Genomic DNA, 17851 nt, shown 5'->3' with positions numbered 1-17851 from the left:
TTCCATGTCCCAAAATACAAAGGGATATTATACACCACAAAGACTTGTGATGTTGTCCACCATTAATCACCTTTCCGTCTTCTAATTATTTGGCTAAAATGAGATTTGTTTTTAGTATCTTATTAACATTGCAAAACATTTCAATTAGTAGCTTAATGTAGCTTCAAATGATAGCGTGGATAAAGTATAATGCCATTATACGTGGGATGTTTAGTGTTGCAGCTGGGAGAGCCTTGTGTATTCTAAATTCCCAGATAAATATGTTAAAATTTGTTTCCCTGGATAGAACAGAATGGGAAAATCCTATAACAATAAATTTAAAACACTTTTTTTATGTAAGCCTCTTCAAGTTTGTATTTTTATAAGGCTTTGAATCATATTTAAAATGTCAGCTAATGTCTATTTTTATGTACTCCATAAATACATTTCAGGTTTTTTAAACAAGTTATGTATTTGTATTCTAAATTACATTTTAAGAACTATTATACTGTGAGTGTACCACAAGATATTTATCTTATTTGCAGGCTGGTTTTGAAACCAGTGCTTTATGTGAAGTTCAAAAACAATCAATATATCCCCTCTCCAAATCACATCTTTGGCAATTCTACCAGTGGCACAGTGTCTTAACTTTTACAATGCTAATTCTTCTTATATTAATCAAATCTATAAAATTCAATGAGTTTATTTGTTAGCAATATACAAATTCAACCAAACAAGAATTTTCAGCAATAAAAATATTCTACAGTTGACTAATTCCTTAACAATAAGCTTGGATATTTAGACAACTCTTAAGTGTGACTTCTAATGTTGATCCTGTAACCCTTGTTAAAATCTTCATCCTCAGCTTATTTTTTTTTAATTTTTATTGAAACATAATTGATTGTACATATCTGTGGGGTTCAACATTGGATATCGATAACTGTGTGCAATATGTGTTGTTCAATGAGGACTTCTCAGTAGGACGATCACTTACAGGATGTCACTAAGATCAGAGCTTTAACTTAACTTCCCAGGGAAGGAATGTGAATAAGGTGTTGTAAAGCAACAACACAAGGGAGTCTAAGTCCTGGTACCGAATTAACTGATCGTGAAAAGGAAGCTAGTGAAGGTCAAAGATATCCAAATGACTAGAGATACCAGTGTGGATTATTTCTAGCTCCCTTCAATTTAATTTGGCAGTCATTAATAAATACTCACTATGTACAAGGCTTTGTGCCAGGTAGTGTTTCCCTTCCAGTGATATATTATAGAAATAATTATCTCTATTAAGTGAATTCAGAAAATAATGAGTATTAGTCAGCGTATGTGACCTTCTTGACTATAACAGCCATCTGAGTTACATCTGATTTTATGTAACGTGCCTTATGTAAAGTCAGCTCCGATTATGTGGAACACATTTTGAATGTAGACAGATTCGCTATGTGGGTAGGCAATAGTTATAAACTCACAACCCTGAAAACAATGGCCATGCTGTTCCCTTTCATGGAACTGTTGTGCTAATTACTAAACTGTAAAGGATTAGAAAATGGAACACAATGAAAAACGGCATTTTGATTTTGAATCTTCAGAAATTAGGTAAAACTGCCTGCAATAGTGATATTCTCCCGTAGGCAATAGTTATAAACTCACAACCCTGAAGACAATGGCCCTGCTGTTCCCTTTCATGGAACTGTTGTGCTAATTACTAAACTGTAAAGGATTAGAAAATGGAACACAATGAAAAAGGGCATTTTGATTTTGAATCTTCAGAAATTAGGTAAAACTGCCTGCAATAGTGATATTCTCCCCTTTCTCTCTAAAATCTCACCTCTTAGAGTTTGAAGATAAAGCATTTACTAGACCAGCAGCATTATGCAGTAATAGTTTCAAAGTCACACCCCACACATATGCAGAATCATGTTCCTCTTCCCGTTACAAGCCGGTGACCCATCCCCACTGGAAGCCTCGCTTATACATAATAACAAACCAAATCAAGTCCAACTAGGCTCACTAGTTTTCAGAGTACACCCTAAAAGAACCATGTTTCTAATATTCTTCTCCAAATCAAGTCTTTCCCAATTGTACCAAGATGGATACCCATTTCAAAAAGAGACTTTTAAAATACAGAGAGAAAACAGCAAAGCCCTACTAGCAGAAGGAAAAATAAATAGGAATTTAGATTCTAGGTAACGTTAGGCTACCTCTAGTTCAGATTCCACCTGAATTAAATGCCCTGTACATTGTTTCTACCCCAGAGTCATTCTTTGGCTAACTGTGGTCATGGTTTATTACAGATGGTCCTCCCATTGACCAGTAAGGAATTAAGTGCCTATTCCAAAGCTGGGGCTGTAGCAGAAGTCGTCTTGTCGTCAGTCCAAACAGTTGTAACCTTTGGGGCACAAGAGAAAGAAATTCAAAGGTATGTCCCTTTAATTATGACAAAATATGCTTGGTTTTATTTTCGCCAAAGGCTATTATATTGTGTCTTGTCTTTATAAGGCATACACAGAATCTAAAAGATGCAAAGGATGTTGGCATAAAACAAGCTATAGCTTCGAAACTGTCTCTTGGTGCTGTGTACTTCTTTATGAATGGAACCTATGGACTCACTTTTTGGTATGGGACCTCCTTGATTCTTAGTGGAGAATCTGGTTACACCGTTGGGACTGTTCTTGCTGTAAGTCTTGTTTGAGAACAAAGGTAACTGGCCTAGATAATCTCTTCTTACCTAGAATTTAGTAAAAATTTCTCTTTGAATGAAGGTCATATTCAAAGATGAATATTTTTCATAAACAAATATTTATTTTCCTCAAAATACTTGAATACACCTTTGTAGTTAGGAATTGACAGGATTTATTCGTCCAACGTATTTTAGTGTCCTCTTTGTGCCAAGCATAGTGCTTTTAGAAGAATGATAATTGCATTCTCCACTGGGAGATGCATAGACTCTTCTTAGTCCAGCTGTCAAAAAGGCCTGTCTCTAGGGAGGCTTTTCCTTTCACCCTTGCTGAGAGAAGGAGGCACACTACACTAACCTCACTAAATGTCTTCCCTCCGGACATAGTCCGTAGACTGGACTCACTTGTTCCTGCTCCATCCTTTCAGCACATAGTAATGTTAAAAATAGACTACATGCAGCTCTGTCCCACATCACAATTTAGAGTCTTTTGGATTCCTAGGGGTTATGCATTAAGTTATCATTTACTCAGTTATCTCCCAGGTTTCAACAATAAACAGATTAGCTCAGAGTTTAAAAAAACATATGTCTTGGTGAACGGAGTTGATTTGCTCTATATACTTCAATTCTTGTTTGGCTGTCCCATTCTATGTAGATTTCTCTTCTTTCAACTAAATTCACCTTTTGAAATTCGAGACTTTCGTAATTAAGACTTTACGCTACCATTTATCTCAGAGAGAGTGAAATGTGAGAGTGAAGAACTGTTGGCGCATTCTTGCTCCTCAATCTATGTGTGACTGGGCATGGCTTGTTGGGCGTCAGCATCCTTCTCTGCATGATAGGGATCATAGCACCTCGCTTGCATGTTTCTTTCCTTATTTGATGTTTTACGGAGATTTGTCTGTCTGAAAATGGGCAGCTGTCCAGTAACACAAGAATTCAAAAAAGTTTAGATGGAAATAATAGAATGTCTCTGAGCTAGTGAAGTCTGCCCATCTGGTTTGTGCATGGCTAGCACTCTTCAGTCAGCAGAAGGTCCTGCTCAGATGTCCCAGCAGGTGATAACCACAAGACTATGGGACAATCAAAGTTGTTTCGTATTAGGAAAAGGCGGAGGATACTTGGATGAAATTATGTTTCCTTTATATTTGATTGCATCTTCCAGTCTTTCTTGCCTAATTACTCGAATATGTGTCTGGGAGCCTAAATCAATTACATACTTTATTCTGTTGTCTTTCTTATATAACTGCAGAAGGATAAATATCATTTTTTTATTCCTGTATGTTTTCTTTAGTGTAATCCACAGTAGTTATTGCATTGGAGCAGCAACCCCCTACTTTGAAAACTTCCCTATGGCCCGAGGAGCTGCCTTTATATTTTCCAGGTTATTGATAAGGTAAGGCCTCTTATTGCTTTGAAAGATAACTTCTATTACTTCAAGAAGGAGATGAAAAATTAAGCACACTCACTGCACTAAAACAACAGGATGGGAAAAATCTGTGTTGGCCAGTTGGCTATGGAAGGACAGACTGCATTTAACTCTTTTATATGAGGAGACTGTGTTTTATTGAAACTTTCATGTCTAAATCAATGCACTTCTAAAGCAGAAAAGAAAATGTTATAAAAGAAAACCATTTTTAAACTATTTTTAGAATATAAAGAGTGTCAGCCTAGTCCTTTGAAGATTTATAATATTCCCTTTGTTTTCCCAAGAAACCCAGTATAGATAACTTTTCAACAACTGGATATAAACCTGAATGCATAGAAGCAACCGTGGAATTTAAAAATGTTTCTTTTCATTTTCCATCAAGACCATCTATCAAGGTAGGTTGAATTAAATTATGCAATTGGACAATTTTCTGATGTTATCTTCTACTGGCTATGATCTCCTCTTATGAGATTATTTAGGATCATTCCGACTACAATTTTGACTACTTTGCTTAGAGACTTGAGTAGATAGATGATAGGCAGGTAGGTAGATAGATCAGTAATGGACATATAGCTCTGAAACAACTAGTAATATTTTGCAGCCTCTTTTGATTATTTAGGATCATTCCGACTACAATTTTGACTACTTTGCTTAGAGACTTGAGTAGATAGATGATAGGCAGGTAAGTAGATAGATCAGTAATGGACATATAGCTCTGAAACAACTAGTAATATTTTGCAGCCTCTTTTCTACAGTCGACTGACTAAAGCATTTTCATCTCCCTGGAATTCCTCTACTCTGGATTTGGGAGCACACCAAAATGTCTTGGATTGAAGGTGCCACCTAAAACAGGTGTCCCTGGATATTATCCCCCTCAAAAGCGATAACTTGTTTTAACCTCCTAGTTCCCAACCTGGGGGAATTATGCACACGCTGAGCCTTTTCTCCCTTCCTTTCCTAGGGCATTTACTGCACAAGCATTTGTGCCTCAGGTTCTTTCTCTCTCACTTTTACACACACACACAGAATTTATCCTCCTTCCTCCATTATTCAGTCTTTGACAAGTTCTTGTGAAAATGTATGTGTCTTTTCTATTGTCTTCTTTAATTTTATTAGTGTATTTACCCTTCCCCAAAAAAGTAGTTACTGTTAAAAATTGCAGAGGGTAATTACTAATAAAAACCCCTGTTCTGAAGGAAAAGGAGGACATGATTTTAAGTGACCTAGATAAAGTTACTAATGTCATCAACCTCTAATATCACTTACAGAATTTGCATAAAAAAGATCTACTTCTTTCTTATTTTTCTCTGATTAAAACTTTGATTGAAATTCTCTTTTCAAAGCTCTTACTTTTACAAAATTTCTTGTTATTTAATTACCGTTATTGTAATAGTGTTGTCTTCTACCACTTTTCTTATCATAGAGTATTTTAAACTCCATTTTGCAACTACATTTGGATTGGCTTCCTAGGGACTTAAGCACCTCGTGACATTATATTGCATGGGAAAGTATTCTCGGGGTTTTAAACATTATTTTTAAAATGAACTTTTGAAACATAAACCTTTTTTAAAGCTGATGAATGATTCTTTTTTAAAATCCACTCACTTTATATAAGTAAAACAGATTTTTCCAAGGAATGAGCAGAAACCAACTCTAAAGTACTGGTAGTGTCCTGTTCTTCATCTCCTTTAGAGAGTTAATTCTCTGCTTGGCCCTTTGAAAGTTTTATGTTTGGCTTATTTAAAGGGTCCATTACTTTATGAATGCTGACATTGAAGTGAGGGAATGTGAGGGGAGATTCCTGTGTTTTGGGCTGACTACATACCAATGCAAACAAAGATAGGTGAGAATTTCTTAACAGATCACTATTATCTTTTTGGGAGGGTAATTATTGTGATGCTTCTCTCACATCACAGGTCCCTGGGGCACTAAATGCTGGAGCAACCCCCAGTTGTTGAGAAAATTTTTTAAATGTTCCCCCCACATTGAAATGTCCCCATGAGATCCACTGGTGACATCCCATCCATGGGAATCCCTAAGAAGACTGGCCAGTTGTTTTACTTTGGAATATACTTTACAATGATGTTAAGTATATTCTAAGGAAAAGCTTCCTTAAATAGCTCACAAAACTATCTGGTAAGATTTCACTCAGCTGTCACAGACTAAAAGATGAAACTTTCACAAACTTGGTGGTCATAAAATTTATATAAGTTATTATAGTTGAAGATTTGAGCAGTTTGCTGCATCTAGTTAATATTCTGAGTACTGTTGTTATTAGTTTTTTTAAAAATTTTACCATTTACTGGGCCAGCCCGGTGGCGCACTGCTACAGTGCGCCGCTTGGGAGCGCAGTGGCGCTCCCGCCGAGGGTTCGGATCCCACATACAGACCGGTTCCCGCTCACTGGCTGAGTGAGGTGCGGGAGCAACGCCGAGGGGTGCGATCCCGTTCTGGTCCTGGTCCGGTACGGGCGCGACACTGAGGGTTGCGATCCGTTGCCGGACACGAAAAAAGACTAAAAGGAAAAAAAAAATTTTACAATTTACTTGTACATATTTGTGGGGTACAGTGTGTTGTTTCAATACATGCACATACTGCACAATGATTCATTTAGGGTAGGTAGTATAGTTTTGTACCCGTTAGTCTACCACTTCCAATATTCTATGAGTACTCTTAACTTAGATCCCCTTTTTATACAGAGATGAGAGATTCTTTTACTATTTTTTCTGAAATTAGGTAAGTTATTATTATACATGTATGTGAAAAAAACAAGATCTAAATGTGTTTTTAAGTTCCACAAAAGAGTTTTTTCTCGATTTATTATTATACATTAAATTTCTGAAAGTGTGTTCATCATATTCTAGCTTATCCTAGTTTTATGATTCCCCCCCACACACATTCCAAAAGATTCTAGAAGGTCTGAATCTTAAAATCAAGTCTGGAGAGACAGTAGCCTTGGTTGGCCCCAGTGGCAGTGGGAAGAGCACAGCAGTCCAGCTTCTGCAGAGATTATACAATCCTGACGATGGCTCTGTAAGTGCAACTAGCAAAGCCATGCACAGTCCACATGGTGGGATTTGGAAATACCATTTATTACAGAGAGCTGACGGCTATGCCAACTTTTCAATATTAACAGTGGAGCTGGGAAAGAAGCCATATTGTTTTCTTTTCTGTATATTCATTCATTTAACAAATATGTATTGCGTGCCTACTATGTGTCAGGCACTGTTCTAGATGCTGGTAATACCTCAGTGAACAAAACAGATAAAAGTCTCCATCCTCATCGAGTTTATATTCTATTAAGACAAGACAAACAATAAGTAAATTATATAGTATGTTAGAAGGGAATGAATGCTATAAAGAAAAAACCATGAAATTTGTAGTACCCAAAATTTATCAAGAAATTCAGTGTTTGCCAAAACACCCCAGAGGAATGAAGTCTGTAGAAAATATCCACAGTTTTGGTTTTTTTTGTAATATGTAATGTTGCACTTAACTTTCTCACCTTTGTGAGAGTGAGACTGTGATACTCACAGGTACGTAATTCTCAATGCTTCTGTTCATACTTTTTAGCTGTTATTTTATTTTATTTTATTTATTTTATTTTATTTTTTTTTTGTCTTTTTCCATGTCCAGCAACGGATCGCAACCCTCAGTGTCGCCCCCGTACCGGACCGGGACCGGCAACGGGATTGCAACCCTCGATGTTGCCCCCGCGCCTCGCTCAGCCAGTGAGCGGGAACCGGTCTGTATGTGGGATCCGAACCCACGGTGGGAGCGCCGCCGCGCTTCCCAAGCGGCGCACTAGCGCAGTGCGCCACCGGGCCGGCCCATTAGCTGTTATTTTAAAAAGAAAATCTACTCTCCTACAGCCTGGTTTCATTCAAATTTCACTTCATTTGGTGTATCTTAGACCCATGTGTCTATGCTAATATTGACTAAATAAATTGTTGGATAAGCATTCCATTTATAAAGCAGTTGCATAGAATATCCGTGTCCAGACAGAATGCTAGGGTTGGTGAGAAATAGAGACTCTATGAGTCACTAGAATATGCTGGGGTGATGGGGAATGTACACCATCTTTGGAGAAGACAGTGTTCCCTTACTATTATGTACAGCAATGAATAGAAGACGCTTTTGTCTTTTTTCGTGGGATTGAGATGTTGAAGAGAAATAGAGAAGGCTATTTTCTAGAAGAAATTTAAAGATCACAAAGTTCTTAAAATAACAAAACTGAAGTTTGTTGTATGTGTCTCCATAATTTTTGTGGCACCTCCAGTGTATTATGATACCTAATTTTTGGATCTTAGAATATCTTTATATTCGGGTGGTTTGGAAAGATTTTAAGCCAATTATTTTTAGAGGTTTTCTTGGTTCCCATCTACAAGAAAAAGCCTATTGACAATGTACATGTTACAAATATTTTATCAAAACATAGTCAGCCGTTGATTCCTGGAATACCCTACTTCTCAGCTTGTATTTTGGAGTAGTGAGAAAGACTCTAAAACCAGTGCAGTGAAAGGCATCACAGAATGGTTTATTCTTTGGACTTGCAGATCTGGTGGATGAGAATGACATCAGAGCTTTAAATGTGCAGCATTATCGAGAATATATTGGAGTCGTCAGCCAAGAGCCTATTTTGTTTGTGACCACCATCAGGAACAACATTAAGTATGGACGAGATGGTGTGACTGACGAAGAGATTGAGAAGGCAGCAAAGGCGGCAAATGCTTATGATTTTATAATGGAGTTTCCTAATGTGAGTACACGGTGTAGCTATGTCCTTAGCTCAGAGCTACAGCACTGCAGTGTTCTAAAATAAGATAATGAAACAACTTCTACAGAATAGTGGGAGTGTGATTAATTTTTGGATTGTCCTAGACATCATTGAAAGGCCAACTTAAAAAGAGTCATATTTAGTTCTTATTGGTTCTCACTGTAAATGGCAAGGAAAAAATTAATAGATTATATGTTAAAGTATAACAAAAAAAAGGAAACAAAATCACCAGACTGAGAAACTGTCTGCAAAATATTGATTGCGAGGCCATCTTGTGGCTGTGAGTGGAAGTGTCACACACGCAGTGTCCAGAACGGTTCTGTGACAAAGCAAAAGGAAAACATGATCAATTTTAAAAGCACATGGAGCTAATGTTAGATAAGAAATGTGAAGTTATACTTGGAAAGAGACATAATAAGCTAAAAGGTTTGGGAATAGGACATATCAGACTTTGATGGGTATTTAGAATCGATAGAGAACTGTAAAACCAGTTATTTACATTTCCCCAAGTATTAGTGCATCAGCACCACCTGAGATTGCTGTGGAACGCACACACTTTCAGTAATGTAAAATACGAAAGGAAGAGATCTGAAATTAAAATATGCATAAAATGTCACCATCCGAGAAGGTCACAATAACAAAAACATTCATTTTAAAGGGACATATTTTACAAACCACACTCCATGGGTCATAGTCGTTTTATCCTTTTTTTTTTTTTTTGTAGTAAAAGCTTCTGTTATGCCAGTAATTACCTCCTATCTTCATTATTTAGGCTTATAATTAGGACAGAAAAGTCATTAAGGGCTTGATGTGATTCTTTGCTGTGTGGTTTGGGACAACACACACTTCCTTTTGTTGACTTTTTGTCTCTTTCAGTGACTTCCTTTCCTCAAAACACCAATGCTCTTCAGTTTCCCACTTTGGATTAAGGAGCTTTCTAGTACCTCTTAAATCAAACCCTATAAGTTCCTACTTACTACTAAAAGGCCAGTACTACACAAAGATGCCCCTTGCTTAAATTCTAGCAATATAATCAAGAACAAATTAAAGATACTAGCTTATCATGATGAAAACTAAATTCTATAGCTATAGTTAACCAGAGATATAAGAGAAAACAGAATAATAAACAAAAGTTTTAGAAATGGTTCATTCAGGTAGATGAAAAATTGGGGAAAGCTGTGCTCAAAAGTAAATAGCGTTACTAGCACAAGTGAACAGATATGATGCTGATGGGGGTCAGGGGGAAGAGGGAGGGAGGAAAGAAGGAATTGGTAAACGGACACGAAAGTCAACTACACTGTATATTGATAAATTAAAATTTTAAAAAAGTAAATAGCATTACTTCTTGTATAATATACGCATATTTTAAAATCACTATGTTAGGATTTGCTGACACTGGCTAGCCTTTCACCCATAACCAACCATTAAATGGCTAAAACATGAGGCATAGGACAATTGTTTCTAGGCATTGAGAGGTAGTGAAAGACTATGAGAGAAAAGAAACTCATGCAGAATCTATGAATGTACAGTATTGTCTGGGAACAAATTTCTGACCTCATCTCTGTTAGCTGGAGTCCAGATAGACCCACTGAGCTAAAAGGCAGAGGTCAAATTTTAGGGTATCTCAAGCAACTAGAAAGGTGATAAAAGAGCTGTTGAGGGGAGGTGAGGACAGAAGTCCATGTGGGCATCCCTTGGGAATCCTTTTCTGAGAATAAGACTACCCAAGGCTTACCAGAGAGCAGCCGCTACGAAGATGAGATTAGAGCAGATGCTGGAAGTCAAGTAGTGCTGTGGGGATGTTGACAGTGCAGCCCAGCCAGTATTAAATAAGACTACCCAAGGCTTACCAGAGAGCAGCCGCTACGAAGATGAGATTAAAGCAGATGCTGGAAGTCAAGTAGTGCTGTGGGGATGTTGACAGTGCAGCCCAGCCAGTATTAACACCCTTTTAACACCCCAGGTGTGTAGCTAAGACACCGAGAGAGCCACACCTTAGGAGCCAGGACCACACCTTAGAGTAAGAACAACTGTAGACCTGCCCTCACAAAGCCCAATACCAAGTCATGACAAGATCCCTAAAGGAGACAGTATTTGGGGGTTGGGTCCTGCCACGTTACAAGATTTTCTACAGATTCACCTCAACATAGCATAAAACCAAGACTGTGCATGTTCAAGATGATCATCAGTCAGTATCTGAACTGCCTACTACAACAAAAGTCAACACTTTTTTCAGGGAACAAAAGCATAGCTTAGAGTTTCTCCAACATGTTATGCACAGTATTCAGCGTACAATTTATAAAAACTAGACATGCAGAGGAACAGGAAAATATGACCTATAGGCAAGAAAAAATAACCCTGAATGTTTATTCACTTAAGAGCTTAAAAATACATGAGGCAAAACTGATGCATCTGAAAAGAGAAATAGACAAATCCACAATTGTAGTTGAAAGCTTCAGTACTTGATACAAGTAGACAGAAAATCAGTAAGGATATAGAAAACCTGAACAACACTATCAACCAACTAGGTTTAACAGACATTTATAGAACATGCCACCCAACAACAGCAGAATACATTCTTCTCAAGTGTGTGTGGAGATAATAGTCTGTGCCATTAAAAACACAAAACAAAACAAAGCATTAGCAATTTCACAGAATAGAAAATATATAAAATATGTTCTCACACCATAATAGAATTAAACTAGAAATCAATAACAGAAATATATTTGGAAAATACACAAACATTTGAAAATTATTATTATTTTTTTTTAGTTTCTTTTTATTTTGTCAGTATACGATGTGGTTGATTATTGTGGCCCATTACCGAAACTTCCATCCCTCGTCCCTCTCCCTGCTCCCTCCCAACAATGTCCTTTCTGTTTGCTAGTATCAGCTTCAAGGAATTGTAATTGTTGTGTCTTACAAACATTTGAAAATTAAATAACACACATCTAAATAACCTATGGCTCAAAGAGTAAGTCTCATGGAATATTAAAAACTATTTTGAACTAAATAAAAAGGAAAGTGGAATATATTATTATTTGCAGAATACAGATAAAGCACTGTTTTCAGAGAAAGTTTTGGTATAAAATGCTTATTTTTAGAAAACAAAAAGATCTACTGTCTGCAGACTAAGTCTCTACCTTGAGAAAGAAGAGCAAATTAAACCCAAGGCAAGCAGAAAGATGGAAATAATAGTGATTAGAGCAGAAATCAGTGAAATTGAAAACTGTGAAACATCAGAGACAATTAGTGAAACCAAAAAAGAAAAGATCAATAAAATCAGTAAAACTATATAGCAAGGCTGATGAAAAAAAGAGAGATGAGAAATGACCAATATCAGGATGAAAGAAGGTACTTGACTATTGATCCCAAATATATTAAAGCATTAATAAGGAAATACTCAGAGCAAAGCTATGCTTATAAACTTGACAGCTTAGATGATGGTCAATTCCTTGAAAGACAACACAAAACAAAACAAAGCATTAGCAATTTCACAGAATAGAAAATATATAAAATATGTTCTCACACCATAATAGAATTAAACTAGAAATTAATAACAGAAATATATTTGGAAAATACACAAACATTTGAAAATTATTATTATTTTTTTTTAGTTTCATTTTATTTTGTCAATATACGATGTGGTTGATTATTGTGGCCCATTACTGAAACCTCCATCCCTCGTCCCTCTCCCCCCTCCCTCCCAACAATGTCCCTTCTGTTTGCTAGTATCAGCTTCAAGGAATTGTAATTGTTGTGTCTTACAAACATTTGAAANTTCTGTTTGCTAGTATCAGCTTCAAGGAATTGTAATTGTTGTGTCTTACAAACATTTGAAAATTAAATAACACACATCTAAATAACCTATGGCTCAAAGAGTAAGTCTCATGGAATATTAAAAACTATTTTGAACTAAATAAAAAGGAAAGTGGAATATATTATTATTTGCAGAATACAGATAAAGCACTGTTTTCAGAGAAAGTTTTGGTATAAAATGCTTATTTTTAGAAAACAAAAAGATCTACTGTCTGCAGACTAAGTCTCTACCTTGAGAAAGAAGAGCAAATTAAACCCAAGGCAAGCAGAAAGATGGAAATAATAGTGATTAGAGCAGAAATCAGTGAAATTGAAAACTGTGAAACATCAGAGACAATTAGTGAAACCAAAAAAGAAAAGATCAATAAAATCAGTAAAACTATATAGCAAGGCTGATGAAAAAAAGAGAGATGAGAAATGACCAATATCAGGATGAAAGAAGGTACTTGACTATTGATCCCAAAGATATTAAAGCATTAATAAGGAAATACTCAGAGCAAAGCTATGCTTATAAACTTGACAGCTTAGATGATGGTCAATTCCTTGAAAGACACAAAGTAAAAAAAAAAAAAAAAACCAAGAAAAAATAGATAACTTTAATGGAACTATTAAAAAATCAACTGGATCTCTAAATAGTAGCAACAGTTACAAATGAAATTAAAATAAAAAGTAGCATTCACAATAGCATCGACCCAAGAAAAAATAGATAACTTTAATGGAACTATTAAAAAATCAACTGGATCTATAAATAGTAGCAACAGTTACAAATGAAATTAAAATAAAAAGTAGCATTCACAATAGCATCGAAAAACAAAATTCTTAAGAATAAAATTAATGAAAGATGTGCAAATCTTCTATGTAAAAGCTGTGAAACATTGCTGAAAGACATGAATGAAGATCTAAATAAATATGGTGTACCTTAAAGATTCAGTACTTTTAAAGGTATGCATTCTTCCCAAGTTGATCTATAAATCTGATGCTTTACCAAATAAAATCCCACCAGTGTCTTTTAGTGTGTAGAAATTGGCGTACTAATTCCAAAATTCATTTGGAAATTCAGAGGACCAAGAATAGCCAAAACAATTTAGAAAGAAATAGAACAAAGCTGGAGGACCTACAATATCTCATTTTAAGACAGTGATTAAGACAGTGGCAGAGGCATAACAATGGATATATATAGATCAATGCATTGGAACAGAGAACACGGAAATAGACCCTCACAATATCTAGTCAATTGATTTCTTTTTAATGGAAAATAGAAACTTTATTTCTCAACATGAGTTTCATCAAGTTTGACAAGACCAGTGGAATTCAGTGAAGGAAAGGAAAATCTTTTCAACAGATGGTTCTGGAATAATTGGATATCCATGTGGGGGGAAAAAAAGAAATGTGATCTTTACAGTACACCGCATACAAAAATTAATTGGCCATAGATCTTAGACCAAAATGATAAAGCTTAAACTTCAAAAATAAAAAATGAGGTGAAAATCTTTGTGATCTTAAGGTAGGCAAAGATTTTTTAGACAGAAAAGCATTTACTATTAAAAAATGGTCAACTGGACTTCATCAAAATTAAAACTTTTTTTTAAAAGACTCCATTTAGAAAAAAGCAAGACAGGGTTCAAGAAAAAAAAATCATAAGGCACATGTCTGGCAAGGACATGAATCAAGAATAAAGAACTGTTACAACTCAGTAATAAGAAAAGAAAAAAATAAAATGATTAATAGATAAAAACTTGGACATATATTTCACAAAAGTAGAATCAAATGAACAATACATATATGAAAATATTCAACATTATGAGTCACCAAGGAGATCCAAAGTAAAGTAGTAATGAGATACCACTGCACACTCATTAGAATGGCCAAAATTAAAAAGACAAACAAATGCAACTTTTGGTGATGATGTAAGCAATTAGATATCTAGTCTGATAAAGGTGAAATCAGTACTTCCATTTTAGAAAGCAGTTTGATAATTTATTATAATGTTAAACATACACTATAACTCAGCATTCTATTCCTAGGTATTTATCCAAAAGAAGTGAAAACATGACCACAAAAATATATGTGAATATTCACAGCAGCTTTATTTATAATAGTCAAAAATTAGAAACAATTTAAATGTTTATCAGCAGCTGAAAGGATAAATAAATTGTGATAGATTTAAGGTTGCCAGATAAAATACAGGATTGCCAGTTAAGTTTAAATTTCAGATAAAAACAAATAATTTTTGGCTTCCTGTCAAGATGGCAGAATAGAAGGTCCCCAGTGTCACTCTCTCCCACAATCAACCAATTTACAACTATAAAAACACAACAGTAGCTGAGCTGGGGCCACTAGAGCTTAGGGGAAGAGGAGGAGAGACCGATGGAGTTCACGGAAGTGGGAGAAGCCACGATGAGAGAAAGAAAAAACCACTCCAATCATTTTGTGTCGCAGCCGCTTCCAGCCTGGAGCTGCTGAGTGCACGGAGCAGGAGCCGGCAAAAGCTGCAACTGTGCCCTTTGGATGAAGTTGCTTGGATGTGGCAGGGGAGAAGAGGGCTTTGGTGTCCCTCCCCCAGGCCAGCAAGACCACTAATAGGGTACCCATGGACCCACATAGGAGCAAGGAGCCACAACAACTGAAAAGAAGGAGCCACTCAGAGGCTGGTGAGCCATTGCAAGGGACCGGAGCATGGCCCATCTCATGGGAAATATTTGCAGCAGGGGTGGTGGGGGAGACGGGCCCATAAGGGGAACACTGGGACATGGCAAGGACAGCTGACCAGCATCCCAGTCAGCAAAGGAACACTCAGAAGAGACTGGTCAAGAATGCAGAATTGCATGGGGTACAGTTTGATGAAAAGACTCAGGCCCAGATCAGGTGCACCGGATCTCTTGAGAGCCAGAAGTACCTATAAGGTCTACCATTAAAACCTGAGCTGCACAAAAAGCCTTCCCTTGGGAATCAGCAGCGAAGCTGCAATTTAGCTCAACCGCAGAACTCAAGTACCGGTCCCCCTATTTTAGAAGTAAGCAAAGGACAAAAATTTAATTCCAGCCCAGGTATACCACCAGTGCCTTGGGGCCTGCCCAGGGACCTGAGGTATGGATCTGGGGGCCAGACCCCCTCCCCACAAGCAGGCACACTGCCGGCACCAAGGAGCATGCCAAAAACATCACCTCCATGTGGGTGGTCCACCACAGCCACCACAGTAACCACGGCTGCTGTGAAAGCAGCTAGACACCACAGCCACCATGCAGATGGTCTGCCAGCCACTGGAGTGCATTGACACAAGGAGAGTCACCAGCAGGGACCAAAGAAAAGAAGAGGATGTCTCCCTCCACAAAGCCCATTTCAGAGTGAAAGAAGAAGCATCTGCTCTACAGTAATATTGAGGGACCTGAACACACCTCTCAGCATTAGACAGATCATGTAGGCAACAAATCCAAAGAGTAACCATTACTCTTTCAGAAGGAGAGAAGAAATCTAGGCTTATCAGAGGGGGGAGGGGGAAGGGAGAGGGAGATAGGGAGAGATTGAACAAGGGACATAAAAAATAAGTACGATTTGTAACAATATGTATGCTAATAATATTTATTTGATCAACATGTCAACATTGAACCCCCAAAATATGTATAATCAATTATGATTCAATAAAAATATTTTTTAAAAATGAATTTTTTCTCAGCATAAATATGTCCCAAATATCATATACAACATACTTATACTAAAAACAACTGGGTTTTTTTTTCTGATTTCAGGTTTAACTGAGCTCTGGGTCTGTGTGTGTGTGTGTGTATGTGTGTGTGTGTGTGTGTGTGTGTGTGTATGTTTTCTAAATCTGACAACCCAGGGTAGACTCACATTGTATGAAATACCACTCTGCAATAAATAGGAGCAGACTACTGATACAACATAGATGAGTCTCAAAAACATTATGCTAGGTAAAAGAAGCCAGATCAAAGAAGTGCAAACAAGGGGTCTTCTAAAAGGTCATGGAAAGATTCATATTATCTTTTAATTCTATGTTTCCATGAACTTTTTGAAATACTCTCGTAATATATGATTCTATTTATATGAAGTTCCAGAACCAGTGAAATTCATTTATAATGTTAAAAATCAAATCAGGGATACGTATTCTGAGACAGAGTGTGGGTTTTTACTGAAAATGGGCATGAGGACACTTTCCAGGATTACAGAAATTTTCTATATCTTTGTGTTGGGATGGTGGTAATATTTGTCAAAACTCAGAGTTGTATCTTTAAAATTGGTGCCTTTTATTGTATAGAAATAATTCTTCAAAAAGTTTTGTGTTTTTTAAAAATGTGGTCAGTCATTAGAAATTAAAGGTTTAGAATGAATATTTAAATTTATGTCTTTGAAAAAATGAACATTAAATCAGGGCCATAACCCAATTGAATATTACTGCTGGTGCTTCATTGGTGCTAGAAGTTACCCCTACCACAAATATGTACAATATCTACTTTGTTAAAAATGCATTTAAAAAAACATAAAAGAAAACTGATAAAGTCTCTGTCAGGAAAATAGAATAGTTTAATCAGAGCCCCTCACCTCGGGTCCAGCTGGGGGTGGTGTGGCACATTCTTTGTAAACAAGTTGTGTGTGGCACATTCTTTGTAAACAAGTTGTGTGTGGGTAGAGTTAGTGCACATGTGTGGTGCTGCAACTTGGCTGGCATTTCGTGCCTCGGGTGTCCGCTCTGCATGGCAATGCTTTCCAACCTACAGCTCCAAGGACCTGTTGGCCAGTTACCTATCTCATAGACCTGTGTGTGAGGGGTCTGGTGACCCAGCCTGGAGTGTGAGGGGTCTGGGGATTCAGCCTCGCATGTGAAGGGTTTGTGACCCAGTCTGTGAACGGGATTGAGGGGTCTGTGAGCTCCAGACCCAGCCTAGCTTGTCAATTGGCCCAGTCAGTGCAGGGTTATGGGCAGGTAAAGAGCTCGACAGTCTTCCCAAAATTGAAAAAAGTTTTAGGGGGATGTTTGTCTTTGCAGCAATTTTTTAATACTATTTTTCAGAGTATCCAAGAAGGAAATTGTGGGTAATATACCAAATTGCTAATAAACATTTCAAGTAATACATAAATATGTCCTTGTATTCCAGACGTTCTTTTAAAGATTTCAAAGCATTCTAAAAATGTCTTTAAAAGATTTGAAAATTAG

The 17851-nt window shown here is 36.8% G+C and overlaps 1 protein-coding gene across 1 annotated transcript in view; it reads left to right on the top strand.

The window, feature by feature from the left end:
• LOC103606406 (multidrug resistance protein 1B-like) overlaps positions 1-17851 on the top strand; it is a gene marked incomplete at its 3' end in the record, with an annotated part of 72339 nt that overhangs the window by 21978 nt on the left and 32510 nt on the right. Inside the window, 7 exon segments of the mRNA XM_008591006.1 lie at positions 2274-2398; positions 2479-2655; positions 3939-4027; positions 4030-4052; positions 4370-4480; positions 6993-7122; positions 8642-8844. Coding sequence (XP_008589228.1) covers positions 2274-2398; positions 2479-2655; positions 3939-4027; positions 4030-4052; positions 4370-4480; positions 6993-7122; positions 8642-8844 — 858 coding nt within the window.

This window comes from Galeopterus variegatus, unplaced genomic scaffold, assembly GCF_000696425.1.
Source record: "Galeopterus variegatus unplaced genomic scaffold, G_variegatus-3.0.2 Scaffold6557, whole genome shotgun sequence".
Taxonomy (NCBI): domain Eukaryota; kingdom Metazoa; phylum Chordata; class Mammalia; order Dermoptera; family Cynocephalidae; genus Galeopterus; species Galeopterus variegatus.
Note: the sequence above shows the minus strand (reverse complement) of the source record. Positions and strands in the feature narration are given on the sequence as shown.